General features: G+C 34.0%; 1 protein-coding gene across 1 annotated transcript in view; it reads left to right on the top strand.

Annotated features, from left to right (window-relative positions):
- Nucleotides 1-20,290, top strand: part of SEMA3A (semaphorin 3A) — a 226,570-nt gene that overhangs the window by 79,040 nt on the left and 127,240 nt on the right. Inside the window, exon 4 of the mRNA XM_030822017.1 lies at nucleotides 5,383-5,502. Within this exon, the coding sequence (XP_030677877.1) occupies nucleotides 5,383-5,502 (120 nt within the window). The remainder of the gene's footprint in view (nucleotides 1-5,382; nucleotides 5,503-20,290) is intronic.

The following is a 20,290-nucleotide window of genomic DNA, read 5'->3' as shown; positions in this document are numbered from 1 at the left end:
CTATTATGGTAAAGGCATGAATGTTTGAATTAAATATGCCAAATAATTTTGTCCACAATAAATTCCTTTACATTGTAACTCTCCTTACTTCATGTAAACTAATGACTTGGTTGCATTAAGGCATGAACACTAAATATTCTGCACCTTGCATAAAATTGGAAACCACAGAATATCATTTTTGAAATCAGGGTGAGGATTGTTAGTACTTCGTAATTTTCCTGGTTCGGTAGGAAACATATTTATGTAGATTTCCCAGAATATTTTTAATTGTCTGCATTTATTGCAATATGAGATGAAGAAAGGTTATGCTAGGTACATATAATGGCCCACAATCAAATCATGCAAATGAATGGCACACATCCTGATGAATCAGAGTGATAGTATAATATAAAAGAAAACATAAGCCTAAAAATAGATATCATAAGCTTCTATGGTCCACACAGAATTTCAAAGTGAATTTTTTGAACTCCTTTAAATAAAAGAAAATCACAGCGGTCAGCTTTTGCTAATAGCATGGTCTATAGTGCCTATGTATATAATCATTTTGAACATGTTTGAAGGTTTCAAGTAATTTGAAAGAAAAATGTTTATAGAATCTTGACCAATATTTCTAGAACTTCAAAACAAATAGTCAATCTGGAGGGGAAAGAGCAGTCAAATTGGGCACTTAACTGCAATGAGCATTTAAGTAAAATAATTTGGGAGCCTTGTACAGAGAGTCTTCATTTAGTTTAATCATATAATTCAAGCCACTTTAAAAGTTGTTTTTCAGTTATCATAGGTTTAATGGTGATATAGTTCAATTAATATGAATATGCTTACATACCAAAATAACTGGCTATATAATAATGGTAACTTTGTTGTGTTAGTTGCGTCAGAATTATTTCAAATCTCTAAAAAATATAAAAGCATTGATGTGGAAAATTCAATTCGTTTTATTATGGCATATTCTAAATACTGAAGGTAAAAATGCCTCCCAAAATGGACAGAACTGTCTATTCACTACTTAAAAAGACGAATGTTGAAAAATTCCAAGTCACAAATTCAACATTAGAAGGCTAATATTATAATTATAACATGGTTTATATTTTAGTTTTATTAGATAAGCCTCTTTGGAGAAGAGATTTCTAACCTCCTTTAGTGAATAGTGAAGTATTAGACACAATTATGGATGATCGGATTACAGCTGTAATAGCACAATGTTAAAAGAAAAAAAAAAAAGACTAAACATTATTGCCAGATAAGTGCGGAAAAGCTTAAATAGAGGAAGGGATAAAGTGAGTGACAGGAACAATCTCACGGATTACTGCTTTGGCACGAAGATTCCAGTATTCAGCTAGCTTGCCAAATAAATTGACCAGAGAAAAAGAAAGTCAACAGATTAACTTCAGGAATTAAGCTTATTAATGGGTTTTCAGGCAGAAATGTATCCACCCATCATGATAGGAAAAGGTTTCCTTTGCTTTCCCAGCTGCTAGATTATGCACCAAAATATTTCTACATAAACTATCGATGGGATGGAAGCATTATTTTTCTTCTTTTTACATGAATTCTCACTGACCTGAGTCAATGTTATATGCTACCCATTCATTTTGGACTGATTTATAGTTGAGCCAGAACAAGTTGTTTGATTTAATCATGAACTGAATATATTTGAATAGAGATTGTTCATGTTCACAAGTCTTCTCTCCTTTTCTCTTCGCTTGCTTAGAGTAAAATTTAACTGCTCCATCCAGAATTTAAGAACATGCAAGGAGGTAATTGGAATTGGAGGTAAATCATATTCTTTTGTAGAAAGTATAATTATCGGAAGTTAGTTAAAAACACCTCAATTCTGTTTTAATTTTCATGCATGGAGCAGTTGTTTTGACAGATGGATGGACTTTATTTTTGTAACCGTCCAGGAGAAGTCTGTGTAACACAGTCTAATCAGTGCTTCATATCTGCAATGTTTGTTTTTGAATCACTGTGCTTTTGGCTCCTGTATCTTTTTCTAGGGGATTTATTTCTCCAGGTAATATCTTTATACATAATTCCTCTATCCATTTGATCTGAAAAGACAAGAGCCCCTTAAAAAATAAGGGTAAGTGGTTTGTCACTAAGGGTGATGAATCATTACTCCTCAGGTGTGGCCTTGGATTTTACTGTTTTATAACTGCCCTTACTTTTATTTCTAGCTAACAATCTATAACACTGTTGCTCTGGAGAACATTTCAGTAAAATAAGAGGTCAGTATGGTTGCCTGACTCTTGGGAAGCCAACTGCCAACTTGTTGCTAAACTTGTCTGTGTTCATCAACTTAAATTCCAAAAAGGATCAAGGCTTGAAAAATGAATTCATTTTGAACTGATTCCACTCTCTTTATTACATTGTAAATCCTCCAGTGCTGAGCAAAGCAGTGCAGTAGTTTAAGGCCAAAAAGTACATTACATTCTGAGTTTTAAGAATCGTCATGGTTCAAGAAAAGGTCAGAAACACTCTTCTTCTGTCTCCCTAGAGCAGAAATGTGTGAAGTGTGTTTCCTTTTTCTGCCACGCTTCCTTCTTTTTTAGAGGAATGTCCGAGCTGCTTCCAAATAAAATGAATATCCTGTTTTGGAACACTCGAAAACCTTGGCAGCAACAAGCTAGAGAATGAAGGCAAATGAATGACAGGATTGATACTCTTTTATGTAGGTTTTCTGTTAAGAACAAATCCTTACTAACAATGTCTCTGTCAAGTTTTTGCTTCTTCTCTGTCCAGTTCTTTTAATGCACTTTCCTCCTCCATTGTTTCTGATGAGTCTCCTCTCAGCTATTTTTAACCAAATTTGAAAGTATTTCCTTCCATTCCTTTGTTTCATTTCAAGCATCTTTATATCCTCTAAGCCCAAGAAATTTCTCTCCATTCTATTTGCATCAACCTTCACTTCCAAAATAATTTTGAGCTTGCCCCCAGGGCATGGTAACAGTACAACCTGCTGCCAACTGGGAGAGTTCAGTGGGGGAAATGAAGGGAATCATTCCAGGCCTTAGGCCAATAGGGTGGGTCTAGTTGCTTTGTAACACAGACAGATTCCTGTTATCAGCACTCTAGGTAGAACCCTTTGCCAGGTTTCACAGCTATGGTCCTGTGATTGATTTTGTTCCAACAGCTCTGTAGGGGAATTGTTGTCATATTATAGTGGTTCCTCTTTAGTAGTTAATAGAGAACAAATTAAAATTATGATATTCAATGGAGCCCAATATCATAGTTAGCAAGAACCCTGAGAGTTTTTCAGTCATTAATTACAATCTGCTAGTTTCCTTGGAAGGACAGATGTAGTCACTATAAATTGCTAATCAGTTATTCAATCTATAAGAGATAAAGAGCCCACAAATTCTGTGACATTATGATTCATAACAGTTGCAGAGGTGACATGAACGTTTGTTTTGTTCACATGTCTTCTTACTGGTAAAATATGTTTTTCCTTTTTTATTATGGAGAAGTGAGTTCACTGTCATATTTCTAAGGAGGCACTTAGGTGATACTGATAGGACTAAAAAATTGGGGTTTGTGGAAAAAATTGCATGCATATCTTTAAAGGCATGGCATGCAAACTGAAATCCTGTTCTTTTCTAGAATGAAAAAGACATCCATCTGGGTCTACCACTATTATTTATTAGAATATCTGTTTGCTTACCAATATGTACACAGCCAATTTCTTGGTTTCAGCATATGGTGCTGGAACTGGTTATTTCTAATCTTGAATACTATAATATTGAGCCCACAATCAGAGATGATTATCTTTATATAAAAGCAGAGTATGTGGCCACCTACGTGTTTCAAAGTAAACATTTTCCTGAAAATGGCTTCTTTGCAAATGACTGAATTTTTTTTAAGAACACAGATAAATCCTTTGGGAAAGGCTCATGAATGCCTGGTTTGTAAATGAGTTTATCAGATGTTTCCCTTTCTACAACCTCTTTCCTCTGCCCAAGCCTTCATGCCCTATTCTCTTGGGGAAGGAGGAGAGACTTACAGAATGGAGAGCTTGTTGCTAAGAGTAGTGGAAGTTAAGTTATATCTGTTTCATAGTTTTACCTGAGAGGTACCCTATTTAAAGTGAAACATGGATGAGATCCACATACCTTTTAAGCTAGGAAATTTTTCCTCATAACAACTTGCAAGATCAATTTATTTCAGAGAGTAATTTTATACATTGTAATGTCTTACCAGACAAAAGAAAGACTTAGGATCTGTGTAGCAAAACAGTGGAAGAAATTATGTTTATTTTAGTTACCCCCAAAGTACTCAGCATGTGTTAGGAAAGCATGAGAGAGGAGTCATAACTAGAAACTTTCGAATTTTAAATAGGCCACACTCATTTTTAGGGCAATGTATTTTAGGGTCATCATCAAGTTTCATCCTAGAAAAATAAGTGATAATAGACAGCAATCGTTTGAATTTAAATATCAATTAATCTGCTTAAATTTGGTTGCCTGATCCTTATTTCATGGGGGCAATGGAATTAAGATAAAAATAATCAGCCGCAAATATAGAATACAGATGTCATTTGGAAATGTACTCAAATAATTTTACCACCTCAGTTGTAAGCTCCAACTGACTTCATAAAGTACTCTGAGCTTTCGCTTGAAAAGTAGCAAGTCATAGAGAATGACTTTGGGAGTGTGACACACTTAGAAGTGCCAGGAACAACCCAGTCCTGTCATGTGTGCCTGCCTTGCTTGTACTGTTGTCCACATTTGATCCTTAACTGCATTTATAGTTACATATTTGGTTCTTAATTCCAAATGTTTATAGAAAAAAAAAAGTAGATAAGAAAGTCTATAGCCTTTAACAAAATCATTTTGAATGCGGTTTTTATTATTTACCATGTGAATACTCATTTGGATATTTCCAAAATAGGTTACTAATGATGTTTAAACTTTATGTTTATTAGAGGGTCATATTATGTTATATTTTTGTTTTCTTTTCCTAAAATGGAACTGAAAACTGATTTTTGCAAGTAAATTTTCGCCATCATTTTGTTTGATTAATTCATTAGTTAATCAAGTAATTTGGTGCTCTCCTCATTTCTGGAAAAATCACCTGTGATTATTGATTGTCCAAATTTTTTTCCCACTTTTGTATAAATAAATTAAAAGTAGTTTTAATGGAAGACTGATGGAAGGGCATAAAATAATTGTTCTCACCAGAGTAAAAAACTCTATATTTTAATGCATATTATAATATAAGCAAAACAATAGAATAATAAATAAGTCCTTAAGATGTTGTGAAAGGGATGCCAAAAAAAAAAAAAAGAAAACAAAAGACAAATCTGTTCCAGCATGCCTAGCACCCTAGAGGATACCTCAGTCATGCTGATTGCTGAAACTCTTTGGTTTTCCTTTTGTCTTACAGAAAGAATGTGCTAATTTCATCAAGGTACTTAAGGCATATAATCAGACTCACTTGTACGCCTGTGGAACGGGGGCTTTTCATCCAATTTGCACCTACATTGAAATTGGACATCATCCTGAGGTAAAGCTGGCTTTTAAAAAATTGTATTTGTCCATGACCCCTTTCTATTCAAAATGCTTCATTACTAATTTCTTCAGTTCATTTTGCTTCTGGTTCACTATTCAGTGGGACCTACTTCAAATTCAGATGCTGTTATTAATTTTAATCTGTGAATGCAAAAAGAATGAGAACATCACTCAACAAAAACTAGGGAGCAGGAGGAAGGAAGGAAGAAAGCATTTGTTTTCACCCTGGATTACAGAGTCCAATCCATTTTGCATGTGCAGCAGATGTCAGCAGGCTGAATGTGTGGTGTTTTCTCCTTCATTTGTATATTGCCAGCCTTCTCCTCCATTTCCGTCCTCAGCCAGAAGTGTCTGCCACCCAGTTGTTTTCTTCTGCCTAGGGATTAAGATAGGATACCATACATTTGCACAATGATCTGATCTCAAGTTTGACTCACATTATTCACATTTGTATTCTTGCTTGGCTAAGATTTGATTGTATATTTTTGGTTGTTAATTTGGTGGTATGGAAAAGAAAAAAATACGTTTTTTAAGAAAATCTGTCTATTCCTTGTAAAGATGTTTTAGTGAGGAAATTATGTACATTTAAGTAAAAATCAAGATAAAGAAAAAGTTGCTAACATTGAAAGCAGTTTGGTGAATTTGGCTTATCAATAGCCTTCAATTATAAACCCTCTTGTAATTTTTGGCACAAAATCCTAAGAGGAACAAAAGTGTTCACGTGGTGACAAAATCATTGGTGACAGAATTTTCTTCAAAACTGGAATTCAGAAATACTCAACAAATAAAGGACTTATTCTTGAAATATTTCTGATATCCTAAAGGTAAAATAAAATTGACCTGGTAGTTACTTCTTTATAACTTAAACTTTAGACTCTCTCCCTAAATTTCATAAAGTGTCCCAAAGTGATACAAATATGTCTTTTGACTCAAATGAATTAGAAATCAAAACAGTTTGTGTTATATCTTCTTTGTATAAGAAAGCACCTTTAGAGATTATGCGGTTTCTAGACTAAACACAATTATTTTTTCTTCTTGATGAACCAGGGAAGACACATTCCCAAGATCTCACCAGTTGCCAGTCACTCCTCATCATCCTATTTCCCCAACCACATCCTTCCTTCTTCTCTTTTTTATAAATCCATATGTATAGTATTTATGCTGACAGACTGAAGAATTTTAAGCAAAAAGTAACTTTAGGACAGGCAATTCTAGTGAAGTTGCTTGTTTTACATTGATTAAATTAGGGATAAATTTATGCACATGGTGCTGGAGACTTTGTACACATAATTTGTTTTAGCACCTGATTTAGTCACTGTCTTTTTGCTGTCTTCTCAACCAGTTCCTATTGTAATACATCAGTTGTCCTAAAACTTGGGCCCAAGGTGATTGTCTCACTTTTCTATATTCTGAAGGTAGCTCTAGAGAACTCCCTCTGCATGATATTGCACTTTTTACATGCGTCAGGAATTATGTTCTACATGATTGGCAATGGAATCAGAAATGCTGACCTTTTTTTTTTTTGTGAGTATGGAGTCTTACTCTGTTGCCCAGGCTAGAGTGCAGTGGCACAATCTTGGCTCACTGCAACCTCTGCCTCCCAGGTTCAAGCAATTCTCCTGTCTCAACCTCCCAAGTAGCTGGGATCACAGGTGCAAGCCGACATGCCCGGCTAAGTTTTTGTATTTTAGTAGAGACTGGGTTTCACCATGTTGCTCAGGCTGGTCTCGAACTCCTGAGCTCAGGCAATCCACCCACCTCAGCCTCCCAAAGTGCTCGGATTACAGGCGTGAGCCACGGTACCCAGCAGGAATGCTGAACCTTTAGCACAAATTAGCAGAAAGGACCTGGACTTTGGTGTCACGTCTAGCTTCAGATCTTGCTCTACAACTTACTAGCTGTGGAGCACTGGAAATATTATTTAACTTCTCTGAGACTCTGTCTCATAACATGCAACACAAACTAAAAACAATCTTTTGATTCTCAGTGTATGTATATTTTAAATGCAAGGTTGACTTATTACCTCTAACTGCCTTCCACTGCTCCTAGCACAGTATGACCCATTGCCTTTTTTTTTTTTTCCCCTGTAGAAACTCAAGGAGTTTTAATCCCATCATTGTTAAAAGCATATCCTCTAGCCTCAGACTGCAGGACTGGCATTCAACCTCAGCTTGGTACTAGCTGTTTAATCTGGTGCAAATTATTTACCTCCTATATCTAAGTTTCTAAGCTAGAAATTTGTAAGGAAAATGGTCTGTACCTCATACAGTCGTGAAAGTTAAACATTGTCTAATGGATAATGGTGGCTGAAAAAGTCAATTAATATTAGAAACTATAAATATTTTAAAATGCAAGACTATACCTTGCATTTTGTATTTTTACATTTTAAATCTGCATCACAGCCTAAAAGCTGTGTTGCTGTTTTGCTTGCTAGCAATTGTCACTTTGCCCTCTTAAATGTTTCTCACTTCATCAGAGATTGTAAATTATGGCACTGGGTTCTCATGGCTGCAGGGTGATTCTGCACCTCTGTTAACTTCCCCTTTTTAAATGTGAGGCTTACACGATGTTGATGGTCATTTAAATTAAAATGCCATAAGCTATTCTTGCATTTTTATCATTTTCCTGAAATGTTGATTTTTGAAGTTGAGATTTTAATAGAGTTAACAGTCTATTTCCTCTTCCACTCATCAACTACTCATTGCTGCTGTATGGGTGGGCAGCTGGGGAAATGAAGAGGTACAGGTTCTGGAGCCAGGCCATTTACCAGGATTTCCTCTACCCAAATAGCCAATATATAAAGCTTCCCGTCTGAGCATTCTGAGGTGGGAGATTGAAATGCAAGTATTTTCCTGAGACTCTGAAACTCACAGCCTTTGAGAGAGGTCCTCCTTCAGAAGCTCAGTGATTTTGATTTGCATGATAACTATAGATTGTGAAATACTGTTCCAGACTGTTTAGGGGATCAGAATTAAGATGATTATGCAATTACCTGGGGAATTGGAAGCAGTCTAGACAGTCAATCTATGAAATTCTGGAAAAGATATTATCAATATAGCTTGTCTAGACTACATCAAATTTAATTTTCAATGCTTAAGCTGCCTTAAGAGAGAATCTGCTTTAAATTCATCTATATTATACTTGAAACACTACGTTTGGATTTAAACTGTTACGCTGTTGGTGAAGTTGCAAAAAAGAGACAGTGTATACTTCATACTATTGGGAGAAGACAGTAATAGAAAGATCGGGAGAGTGAGAAATAAAATAGCAATTGAAACAGAGGCCAGGATTATTGGCTTAGAGTTCATAAACTCTCATAGAGTTTGAATATATCAACTTTTGTTCTCAAGGACAACTTTTCAGATAAAGGACCTATTTTTCTCCTAAATTCTAGTTTAGATGTTGTGTGTGTACTTTGCTCTTACCTGCCCCATGCAATGTGAAATAATGAAAGACGAGTCTCCTTTTAAAATTTTGTCTAGACATATTATAAATAATTTTATCACAGAAAAAAAGACATCATTTGTTGCTTTTATTAAGACTTTTGTGGACATTTAAACATTCAGTTTTTTCTTTGCAGTGTTCTTCCTTTAAAACAACTTATCATCTTACATTCTGTTTTCAAGAATGTTGAAACTCCATTGTCAGAAAATGACATTATAGACTTATCATCTTATATGGCAGAATGTCCCAGAAGTAAAAACATCACTTTGAAGGAAATCAGGGCTTACTTCCTTATTTAATAGCTTTGGATCTTATAGGAGGAAATTAATAGTTCCTTTAAAGTAATAATACAACCGTTTGCAAAATAACCTTCAGTTTCGTCTTCTAGTTATGAAAATAGACCTCTTTTACTCTTCAGGCATTTTAATAGCAATACAGTCATACGTCATTTAACAACAGAAAATCTGAGAAATATGTCCTTAGGCTATTTTACTGTTGTGCAAAAATCATAGAGTGTACTTACACCAACCTAGATGGGATAGCCTACTATATACCTAGGCTATATGGTGGAGCCTATTGCTCCTAAGGCTATAAACCTGTACAGCATGTTACTGTCCTGAATATTGTAGGCAATATGTAGCATAATAATAAGTATTTGTTCATCTAAACATATGTAAACAGAGACAAGGCTTTCCAATGGCTATGAGGTCACTATGCAATAAGAATTTTTTAGATCCATTATAATCCTAGGGGCTTACCATCCTACATGACATTCATCATTAACCAAAATGTTATGTGTCACCTGACTGTATTTACACTCCTGAATAGCGTATTCCAAAATCTACTTTAGCTGTATCATGAATGCCTCGTGACTACACACAGTATGTCATTGATTGCTGTCTTAAACAGATTTTCTCTTTCCTGTGGTACATTTGGGAATTAGTAGACCTATTAATTAACTCCAGTTCTGTAAGATATGTGTCAATCAATTCTTGGGTATCTTCCAATAACACTTGACACTGCAGAAAACTGCCAGTGAGGTCACATACGTCATACACATGTGTGTGTTTATCATAAAATGCTTGCAGAGTTCATGGAAAAAATGATTTAGAGTTAGAGTACAGATGAGTTTGGAGTTTAAGCTCTCAGCATCCATGCCATTGAAATGAAAAACGTGAGTCATCCTTGAGAGGCAGAATATTCCCAAATGGCTTACAGTATATGGTATTTCCCCTTCAAATTTACATCTGTTAATAAAACAAAGTATGAATTTAGGAGAAGTACAGATTTTCGAAGACGTCTCAGGATGTTTTCTCAAATTCCAAATGGGTCTTTTCTACTTACTGGCAGGAAATCTAAAAATAAAAAATAAAAAATAAAAAAATAAGGCAGGCCCAGATGAGAGCTGAATTGTATTAACTCCATAAATACTCTCATAATGTCGTGATTGAGATTTATGATAGAACCAAAGGGACATTAAGAAATGCAATGAGGCTTAATGGCTATCTCTAAGGTCATTTCCACAATGACAACCAGTATATCTATATATGAAATAAAATGTTTTGGCTGGTTCTTTCCTTCCACTAGAAATAGGAGTGTGCTCTGATGCAAAACTTTGAATCAATCCTCTTAGTAACAGTCCCCCAGGCCAAAATGTTATTTAAGTACTAGGTAATGCTCTGTCGACTAATTTATACATCTAATCTAACCCATTCTAGTTGAGTTTCTTCTTTCAATTTATTATACTATGTAGTCCAATGAAGAGCAAGTTTATTTCTATGAATTGGTACTGGAGCTGAGAAATTCAGATATCTTGGGAAAACAACAAGGAGTTGCTTTTGGGTAGGTGGATTGTCTTTCTGAGATCTTACATTGGAGTCTATATTTATTTTGTAGCATGCTAGCCTCAGTGAGAAAAGTCGAGATTCATTGGCAACTCAACTGTTCATTGTCTCCATCAGATGCAGCGTATCCCTCATTTGCACTACGGACCTGAGCCAAATGTGATTAGAGTTAAGTCCATAGTGGTTTCTAGGTTTTTCTTTCCTAATCTTTCAATACTTGAATCATGTTGGAAGATAGACTTGTACAAGTTACTATGCTTAATAAAGTACCATCATTTATATTCAAAATTAAATTTTAAAATGATCTGCTCTTTGTACTTGAGGAGAAGCTTTGCAGTTAATAAATTCTGAGATAACAACTCACTAGTGTATTTTTGCTTGGACTGTTAAAGTTATAAATTCTAAATATTATCAGTAAGACTATTTCTCAAAATTAATAGAACTAGTGCTTAAGTGAGGGAGTAAAGTGACCTAAGTCATAATTTGAAACAATAAAAAAATTTCAAAATGCTAAAAAAATAGATACCAAAATCCAAATGAACATCCTTCACACCCTTAATTAAAATATTTCAATTGAGCATTTTATATTTTGACTTGATTTCCCTGAATATTTGATATATAAACACAATAGTTATGAGACTAACATTCATTTATCCTGTACCTCTTGTATGTTCAATTGTAAAGGTTTTTACTGATGATACTTGACAGCTTTTTATCCCCTAAAAACAGTGACAGATAGAAATGGAAATGTTAGCATTAAATTCTTGCCTTGAAGGATATTTAGTTTTGTGTTTTAGCACATATAGCATACCTATTGCCAGGTAAAGTATTTGGACAAATTTAAACAGTTTTTATAAGGCCATATTGGTACAATGATGCCATTCCCAATCACCTATTAAAATAATATATTATCTATAGTACTTTATTTTTTAGTATGTGTGCTGCCGAAGCGAGCACTATAGTATCTGATTTTTTTTTTTTTTTTTTTGAAACGGAGTCTCACTCTGTCGCCCAGGCTGGAGTGCAGTGGCGCAATCTCGGCTCACTGCAAGCTCTGCCTCCCGGGTTCACGCCATTCTCCTGCCTCAGCCTCTCCGAGTAGCTGGGACTACAGGCGCCCGCCACCACGCCCGGCTAATTTCTTGTATTTTTTAGTAGAGACGGGGTTTCACCGTGGTCTCAATCTCCTGACCTCGTGATCCGCCCCCCTCGGCCTCCCAAAGTGCTGGGATTACAAGCGTGAGCCACCGCACCCGGCCTAGTATCTGATTTTTAAATGACTTCTTTATTCACCAGAAATCAATGCAGATAAGGACTACATCGTAAACAGTTAATATTAACCATAAACATGTTTTCCTATTCCTTGTATACTAATACCTAGTTCAGATCAAAGCTCTTACATTTACTGGGGTGAGACAGTCACTGGAGTTATTTGTCTCCTACTTACTCTTTCTCATATATGGGTCCTCTTTTTATTGATTCCCTTACACATATTTCCCATATAATCGACTTTAAGAGGAAATTTCTATTCATAAAAGCTTCCATTTATTTGTTATAAATATTAAATTTACAAAAACATGAAGAATAACACTAAATCCCATTGCCTGTTCACCTGTTTGGTACTTTTTCATCTTCTCTTTCATTCTCCAGGCTTCATGATCCTTCTTTTACCTCTCAACTCTAGTTCTATGTTTTATTTTTATTTTCACTTTTTACCTCTTTGTCTCCTTGTGTAAATAACTTCATTTTAAAACCAAAGTTTAAGAGTGGAAACACAACTTGAATCTGCAGATGAGAAACAAGGAGTAAATTTGTTATTTTTTTTTAAATATAAGAAAAGTAGCATAACAAACTTAGACTGAATTTCCTGAAATCAGAATACCTTCATCCCCTCTTGCAATGTGTTTCTAATAAATGGACATCAGTGAGTTATCTCTCAGTCTTGTTTTTAACTGTGATGATTTATTCTGATAATAATGTGAAAAAATGATATAAGCACATTCTAATTATTTGGATGGCTATCCCACAGTCATAATTTTTTTTAATTTAAAATTTTAGTGCCCGCATTTGCTTGAAGCTTATGATTATTTAAATGCCAAAAATGCTCCTTTAATTGTATTGGGCTAATAAGAAAGAAACAAAGCCTGACTCGATATGCAAATGCTATATTCTGCCAACTAAGGGCCAAAGTAAGGCCAGAGTGCATGGTATGAAGGAAGATTTTGCTGTGGTTGAAATAGAGAAAAATGGTGAGAGAATTAAATCATCCCAGAGCACATGAAAGTGTATTTGCCAACCGTAATGACTGTAGCTTCTGGATACTAGGACTATGTCCACACTGCAAAATTGTATTTACTTTTCAGTATACATAGCAATGTCATTGTCATGTTGCATTGCTATAACTAATTTTAATTGGATTTCTTTTCCAATTTTGTTGGTACTTAATTTTAAATATAAAGAGCATATACTTAGTTACTGTCAAAAAAACCCCCATACAATATGTGGTAACTCTGACTGCATGCTAGAAGACACCTTACAAGTGTTTTTAAAAAGATAGTGTAGGCCGGGCACAGTGACTCACGCCTGTAATCCCAGCACTTTGGGAAGCTGAGGTGGGCAGATCATTTGAGGTCAGGAGTTCGAAACCAGCCTGACCAACGTGGTGAAACCCCATCTCTACTAAAAATACAAAAAATAGCCAGGTGTGGTGGCAGGCATCTGTAATGCCAGCTACTCTGGTGGCTGAGGCAGGAGAATTACTTGCTTGAATCTGGGAGGCAGAGGTTGCGGTGAGCCAAGATCACACTACCGGGCAACAAGAGTGAGACTCTGTTAAAAAAAAAAAAAAAAAAAAAGAGAGAGAGAGAGATAATGCAATCTCCTTCTCTGTGTTCACACCAGAGGATACTCTCCTTGCCCTAATTTTGTAGCCCTGGTCTATGGGTCCCGATGGCTCTCTGCTGCTCCAGACTTAGCACATTTGGTCTGCATAGCTTTAATACTGCTGTTTTCCTTACTGGATTAATGTCTCATCCAGTTAGTACGTGTAGATCATTGTCTTCCACAGCCAAAGCCAGATAGCTTGTGGTTTAAAAAAAGGAATAAAACTCATATTTCATAATAGAAACATTACCATGATTTGTAAAAAATAAGTCAAGAAACTCTCTTAAGGCAGATAAGTAGAAAAGCACACTTTTATAGTCACACTTTTATCCTAAATTAGCATCTTGAAATAAGTCATATGAGTTGATATCACTAACACAAATTCACACAGTTTATTGGTGATAGGGCTTAGACTAGCACCCTTGTTTAAAACTTCATTTTTGTAATTTCCATTAGAGTCTACCAAAGTTAGGGTTTTCTAGAACACCTCTGTTCAAAGGCAGTATAATGCTAGCTGCATATGTAATTTTAGTTTTTCTAGTAGCTATATTAAAAGGAATAAAAATAACCACAAGTGAGATTATTTGTAATATATTTATTTTAACTAAATGTATCCAAAATATTATTTAAATATATAATCAATATAAAATTATTAATAACTTTGACATTATTTTTGTACTGCCTTTGAAATTTAGAGTTTTTATGAGACTTATAGCTCAACTAAATTTAGGCTAGTCTCATTTCACATGTTCAATAGTTTCATTTGGCTAGTAGCTCCCATATAGGACAGCTGAGTCCTACAAGGTAAAGCAAAGATAGAATGCAGAATGACAGGTGATCATCATACCTACATGAGCATTTGTGTAAAAATTAATATCTGATAGTTGAAATCCAATATTGTTGCTTATGATAATATTATTTAAACTGTTTTACATTTACCCCGTTAAAAACATCATTGTCACCAAAACTGAATGAAATCTAGCGGTTAGAACTAACTGGAGTATAACCCAGCAAACCTGACATGTTGCACAATTGAACTTCAAGAGAGTGGGAGGAGAAAACCATTGTGTTATAGTTGCACAGTGGTTTTAACATAATGGTAAATTTTCAGATCATTTTATGGTGAAAGCTTCAAATATTGCGTAATGTCAGTTGACATTCACCAATATACAAATATGTGGAGAGAATCCTTATTTCCAAGAGAAGATAAAATAAATAACTATTACTCTGGAACAGTGAAAAGGAGGATAATGATGTCATAGCTTTGTTTGTATCCAAAGTTATGGAACCCCTCTTGTTATCCATGATATTTCATGAAAGCTTTTTATATGGAAAGGACCTAACCTTATGGATCTAACAGTCTTGCTGTAAAAGCATACACATGCAATTATAACAAGTCAGAAGATATATCATAATCTAAATTGCTAAGATGTGTTTGTACTGATATAAATGCAATTGCACTGTAAAGAAAAAAAAATGACATCATAGGGTACCATGGGGAAGCAGTCTGATTAGTTAGCTGTATCTTTGTGTTCAATCTCAGCATTGCACCATGATTCTCCTACAGGATGAGAGCTGGGGAAATAGAAATAGCAGGGACATGGATGAGAATCAGCATGAGGTAATGAGAACAGCACTGAGGTGAAAAAGAAAAGCATCATGAGCAAACCTTCTGCAATAAAGGTTTTATTAGATATATCTGAGAGAGTACTAGAAAATAATGGAGGCTTAACATTCATATCTATGTTTCTTCAGATTTGAGGCTACAATACTGCTCAACTGCAATTAACAATGCCCAGAAGACCTTGGAAGCAATTTGTATTCACATGAATGATTCAGTAGTATAAGAATGGCTTTAATAAAAACCTAGGAATAATTTTTCTTAATTTTCTAATATTAATTATAAGGAATACAAACACAAATATCTTCCCTCAAAGGGCTCACATAGAAACAAAAATCTAACTTCAGTGTTGGTAAAGACATCTGCAATAGTACAAATCATACTCCCAATAACTAATATTGATTGAACGGTGAATATATATCCTGTACTTTAAAAGTATTACTTTACTTAATTATCACAAAATCTGATGAGGTAGCTACTCTCAGTATCCTAATTTTACTAATGAGAAAAGTAAGGTTTTTCGTGATTGTTTTGTAATAGACCCGAGGCAAACATGCTATTCGGTAGTTCATGTCTGAATCCAGAACCTGCATCTTTAAAAGGAAATTCCAGCACCATACAATAGGAAAAGAAAAGTAAAATGATTAGTTCTGGTTTAGAGGACTATGTCGGAGTGATTTTTTTCTCCTGGATTTACACTTAAGAAATACTTGGTGCACACCTCATTTGGACAAAGTGATGAGTGTAAATAAGGGAACACTTGATGAGCTAAACAAAGGCCATCTTATTCGAACTGGAATTTGGAAATGGATGAGATATTGACAGATTTGGAAGATAGGCTATAGAAACAGAGAACGGAAGGAGAAAAACATAAATGATTGTAGTCCAACGGGGAAATGGCAAATAGCCTAGTGTGCATAGAGTTTACTGCTTTTCAAAAAAGGAGATGAGAAAGTTAGGATCAAGTTCAGTTTAGGGAAGCTAGTCAAGAACCATGCAAGTTTTCAGCCAGACAAAACCACTATTGCCATGATTCACTTTGAAACATATTTCTGGCATAAATATGGGAGAAAAATTAATAGACATATACATAACATCCTCTTTTGAGGCTATAGGAAAAGTTCAGTAGTGACATGATAAGACCCTATTCTGATATTGAGTGAAAGATGCTGCGTAAAATTACAATTCTCAAATGAAAACATCAAGATATCTAAATAATAGATCTCATAAGCCATTAGATGAAATATAACCGAGGTGATGACACTGTTTAAACTCCTCATTAAAAAAAAGGGTTTACGATTCTTTTGTGAATTAGTCAAACTTGTTTTATAGCATATTGTGGTTCATAAACATTTAATTTTAACTCCTGAGCTTATAAATCAGCTGCGTTAAGCTGCATTTATTTTGTGCATAAAACATTAAGCTACTATAGGCAAAGTTATGTGAATTTTGCATTGATAGCATATCACAAAGGAGAGTTTCTCCATACTCGTAAATAAAGAAAATGCTATTTTGGGGAATGTATATGTGAAAGTAATTCAAATGCACTTTTCTTTAAAAAAAATTCAAAAAACAAAAAGCAACTGAACAGAAAGAAACAAGATTTAATATATAACACTTAGAAACAGTAAATTTTAACATCAAGAATCACTAAGCCATGCTTTATTTATACTTCTTTACTACATTATAGCTTATAATAATTATGTGAATTTTTAATGAAAATGCAATTCCTAATTAATCTCTGGTTATTCTATTCAATTTATCTTCTGCTATAACTACTGCCCATGATTGTTGTTATTACTTTTATTACTATTAGAGGCTATTATTGTTGGCATGGTTGATAGCTTTATCAAAATTATATAATTTAATTTTAATAATTCTGTGAAAGAAGCATTATCTCTGTTTCTCAGTTGAGGAAACTAAGGCTCAGGGAGGTTCAACATGTTACATAACATCACACAGCCAGTAAATCATCTGTCCTCATACCCATCATAACAAATGGCCTGTCTAATGGCATCAATATTATACCCCATTGAGATTATGCTATATGATGTGCTTATTAATACTTAGTTCTAAACACTCAAAACTTTGAATTTCAAGTTAAATCCAATACAATTTGCATTATCAAGAACCTTCTTGAAAGTAGCATTAAATTCTTCATGCTGAAATAGTGTATGTCACCTTGGTAAAATTCCTTGGCAGTGGCAAACTCACAGAGTCCTCTAAAAGATTATGGTAATAATATAAACTGGGAGTTGTGTTTTAATAAAACTAGTGCTAGGATACCCCACAAAACAGTTATTCTGTTACCACTAATTCTCTCTGTAGAAATTCTAGGGATTGAGCAAAGATAAATAAAACCCACCTACTCTTACTTCTACCTGGACAAGAAGAAGAGCAGTAACTTGTTTTACAATCAAAGAAAAATATAACTATATTTTTTACAAAAAGGAAAAAGTTAGGATTTGTAGCATTAATAAAAAATATTTTGAAATAGAGTACTTAAAATAAAAATAAAAATAAATGTTTTCCAACTCTCATTCAAAGTAAGTTTAGCAATGAAGCATGTCCTTTTACTTTTTCCTAACATTTTGATCATGTAATATTTCAAATACACAGAAAAGTCTGAATACCAGTATATTATCAACCAATTATACTCTAAGAATCAGCAAATACTTAATTTTATATAGCATAAATTATTATTAAATATCAGAAGATGGTCATACTCTTTATTATTTCTAATGTAAATGGGCCTTTTCAAGCTATCCCTAGCTGTAAGAATATTGAAATATTACATTTTTTTTCCAAAGGCTATGTTTTGTTCTAATTTTGTACTTATGAATCTTTAGAAATTCCAGCAGGAACAAATGTATTTGGAGAAATATATCTTTATGTGAAGGTTCATCCTTTAATCATTGCGCTAAAAAATCGAATGCCATGGGTATTCAACTTTCATTGAATGCAATTATTTTTATCCTTGCATATTTTGGTATTATTCTTTAGTAATTTAAAATCTACTTCTGTAAAAATGATAGAATATTTGGTAATACTACCCAAATACAGCTTTAAGATTTATACATTTATAGATGAAAAAGAATATTATTTCAAATTATCAGAAATCAAACCACAACCATTGACTACTTTCCATTTTCATTTTATCTTTATGTTCCAGTCTGCCATTTTAATTCCATTGTGTATCTTTGGTCCCTGAAAGCAATCCCAGGAATTGCTGAGCAGTTAAAAAGCGAGTCTAATGGGATCTAAAATCAATTCGCAAGTCTGCCATTGATTCATTGTGTGCCTTTCGCTGCCACTGAAATGACATTAAACCAGTCTCTTAAACCAGCATTTTTATGCCCCTGTATGTTTGTTGTGATTAAAAAATACTTATCTATTCACTATGCATGTACATTAAAGAACACAGATTACTGATGAACAGATATTAAACTACTTTCTGTTTCAATCAGTTACCTCACTTGAGATTAGCACAAAGCTTTATACAGAGGCTTAAAAGTCTGTATTTTTCTTGTGTTGCAAATGCGGTTTTGTATACGTGCCAGGGTTCGAGATCCTTTTAAGTGCTTTTCTCCTGGCAAATTTGTCTTCTGATTTATCTTTTGTTGGCATTTAATAACTATCTTACCTCATATTTAAATTGCTTCACCTGGAACAGATGGATGCTTGGTGTCCCACACTGACTTGCCCTTTGCTGGCCTCAATCTTGGGGACAATTGTAACCTTTGCCCTTAAGAATCCTTATTCTTGTCATGCTAGATAGCATTCCTAGGTACTACCTCGACACCAGATCAAACTTTTCTAACTGCAATATGGAAACATTTTAAAATTCATGTTAAAATTGCACAGTATCTTAGACACATGTAAACATATTTTATTTTCTAGAAATGTATAATAATTTATCTAACAGAAGAATGGGAAAAATGTATGTGTAAGCAAATGTAAGCAAAATATCTCAATTTTTATCATATGAAAATCCAGAAAAATAGAAGTGACTTGTGTACCTGCTTTACAAGGTGCGTCAGAGGCAATCAGTAATTTCCTGTCTGTGAATTAAAATCAGCTTGAGGTGAAATGAAAAGACAAAATGAAATTATGTGTGTGACACATAAATGACAAAAAATTTTATCCTATTCACTTTTCTACCTTGTGTTTAGAGAAGTCTAAAAAATTTAATAATATCCTAAGACAAAAATGAAGTTATTTTCAACTAATGCTTCTAAGAAAATAATTTTCATCCGGAATATTTTAGTGCAAAAAAATTCATTTGGAAATTTTTATATACTCATAACTACTTATGCTTAATGCTATACTGAACACAAAGCTCAACAATATATGGTATTTTACTTTGAGAAAAACACATGTCCAAAGAAAAGCTGTGGCCAAAATTTCCGTGAAATTCTTCCTAAAAAATATGTTTATAAAATACTATAGCTTTCAGTTACTGTACAGCTTCTCTAGTTCCTATCCTTCATATTATAATATAGAAAATTTAAACTCGAATTAGTTAAAAAGTATCTTTAAATCTCTTGGCTGCTTAGTGGTAAGAGCTGAAGTTAAGCTCAATTCTCTTGACAGCTAATTCAGTCTTTTCCATTATGTTACATTGCCTTCACTCTCACTGCCAAATGTTTAAAAGGGAATGAAAGCCACAATTTTCCATGTACCTCAAGATGTTTATAATGTTTTGTATTCAAAAATTAAAATAAATGGAATGCTTATTAGTAACATTCAATAATTATTGTTAAGATATAGTTGTCTTTTACCTCTTCATGCATAAATTGTCTAATTATAAGCTATATTATGTAATTTCAGGGAAAATGTTTATGATATCTTTTATAAAAATAGTATTACTTATTGAAAATGAATCAACTGCCTCATCAAAGTAGACAAAATCTGAATATTGTTTCAATACTTTAGGAACTTTTATTCTCATAAAAGTAGTTGGATTTAAGATGATTTCTATCGGTTGAAGC

Source organism: Nomascus leucogenys, chromosome 11 (assembly GCF_006542625.1).
Source record: "Nomascus leucogenys isolate Asia chromosome 11, Asia_NLE_v1, whole genome shotgun sequence".
NCBI lineage: Eukaryota > Metazoa > Chordata > Mammalia > Primates > Hylobatidae > Nomascus > Nomascus leucogenys.
This window is presented reverse-complemented; position numbering and strand designations above follow the sequence as displayed.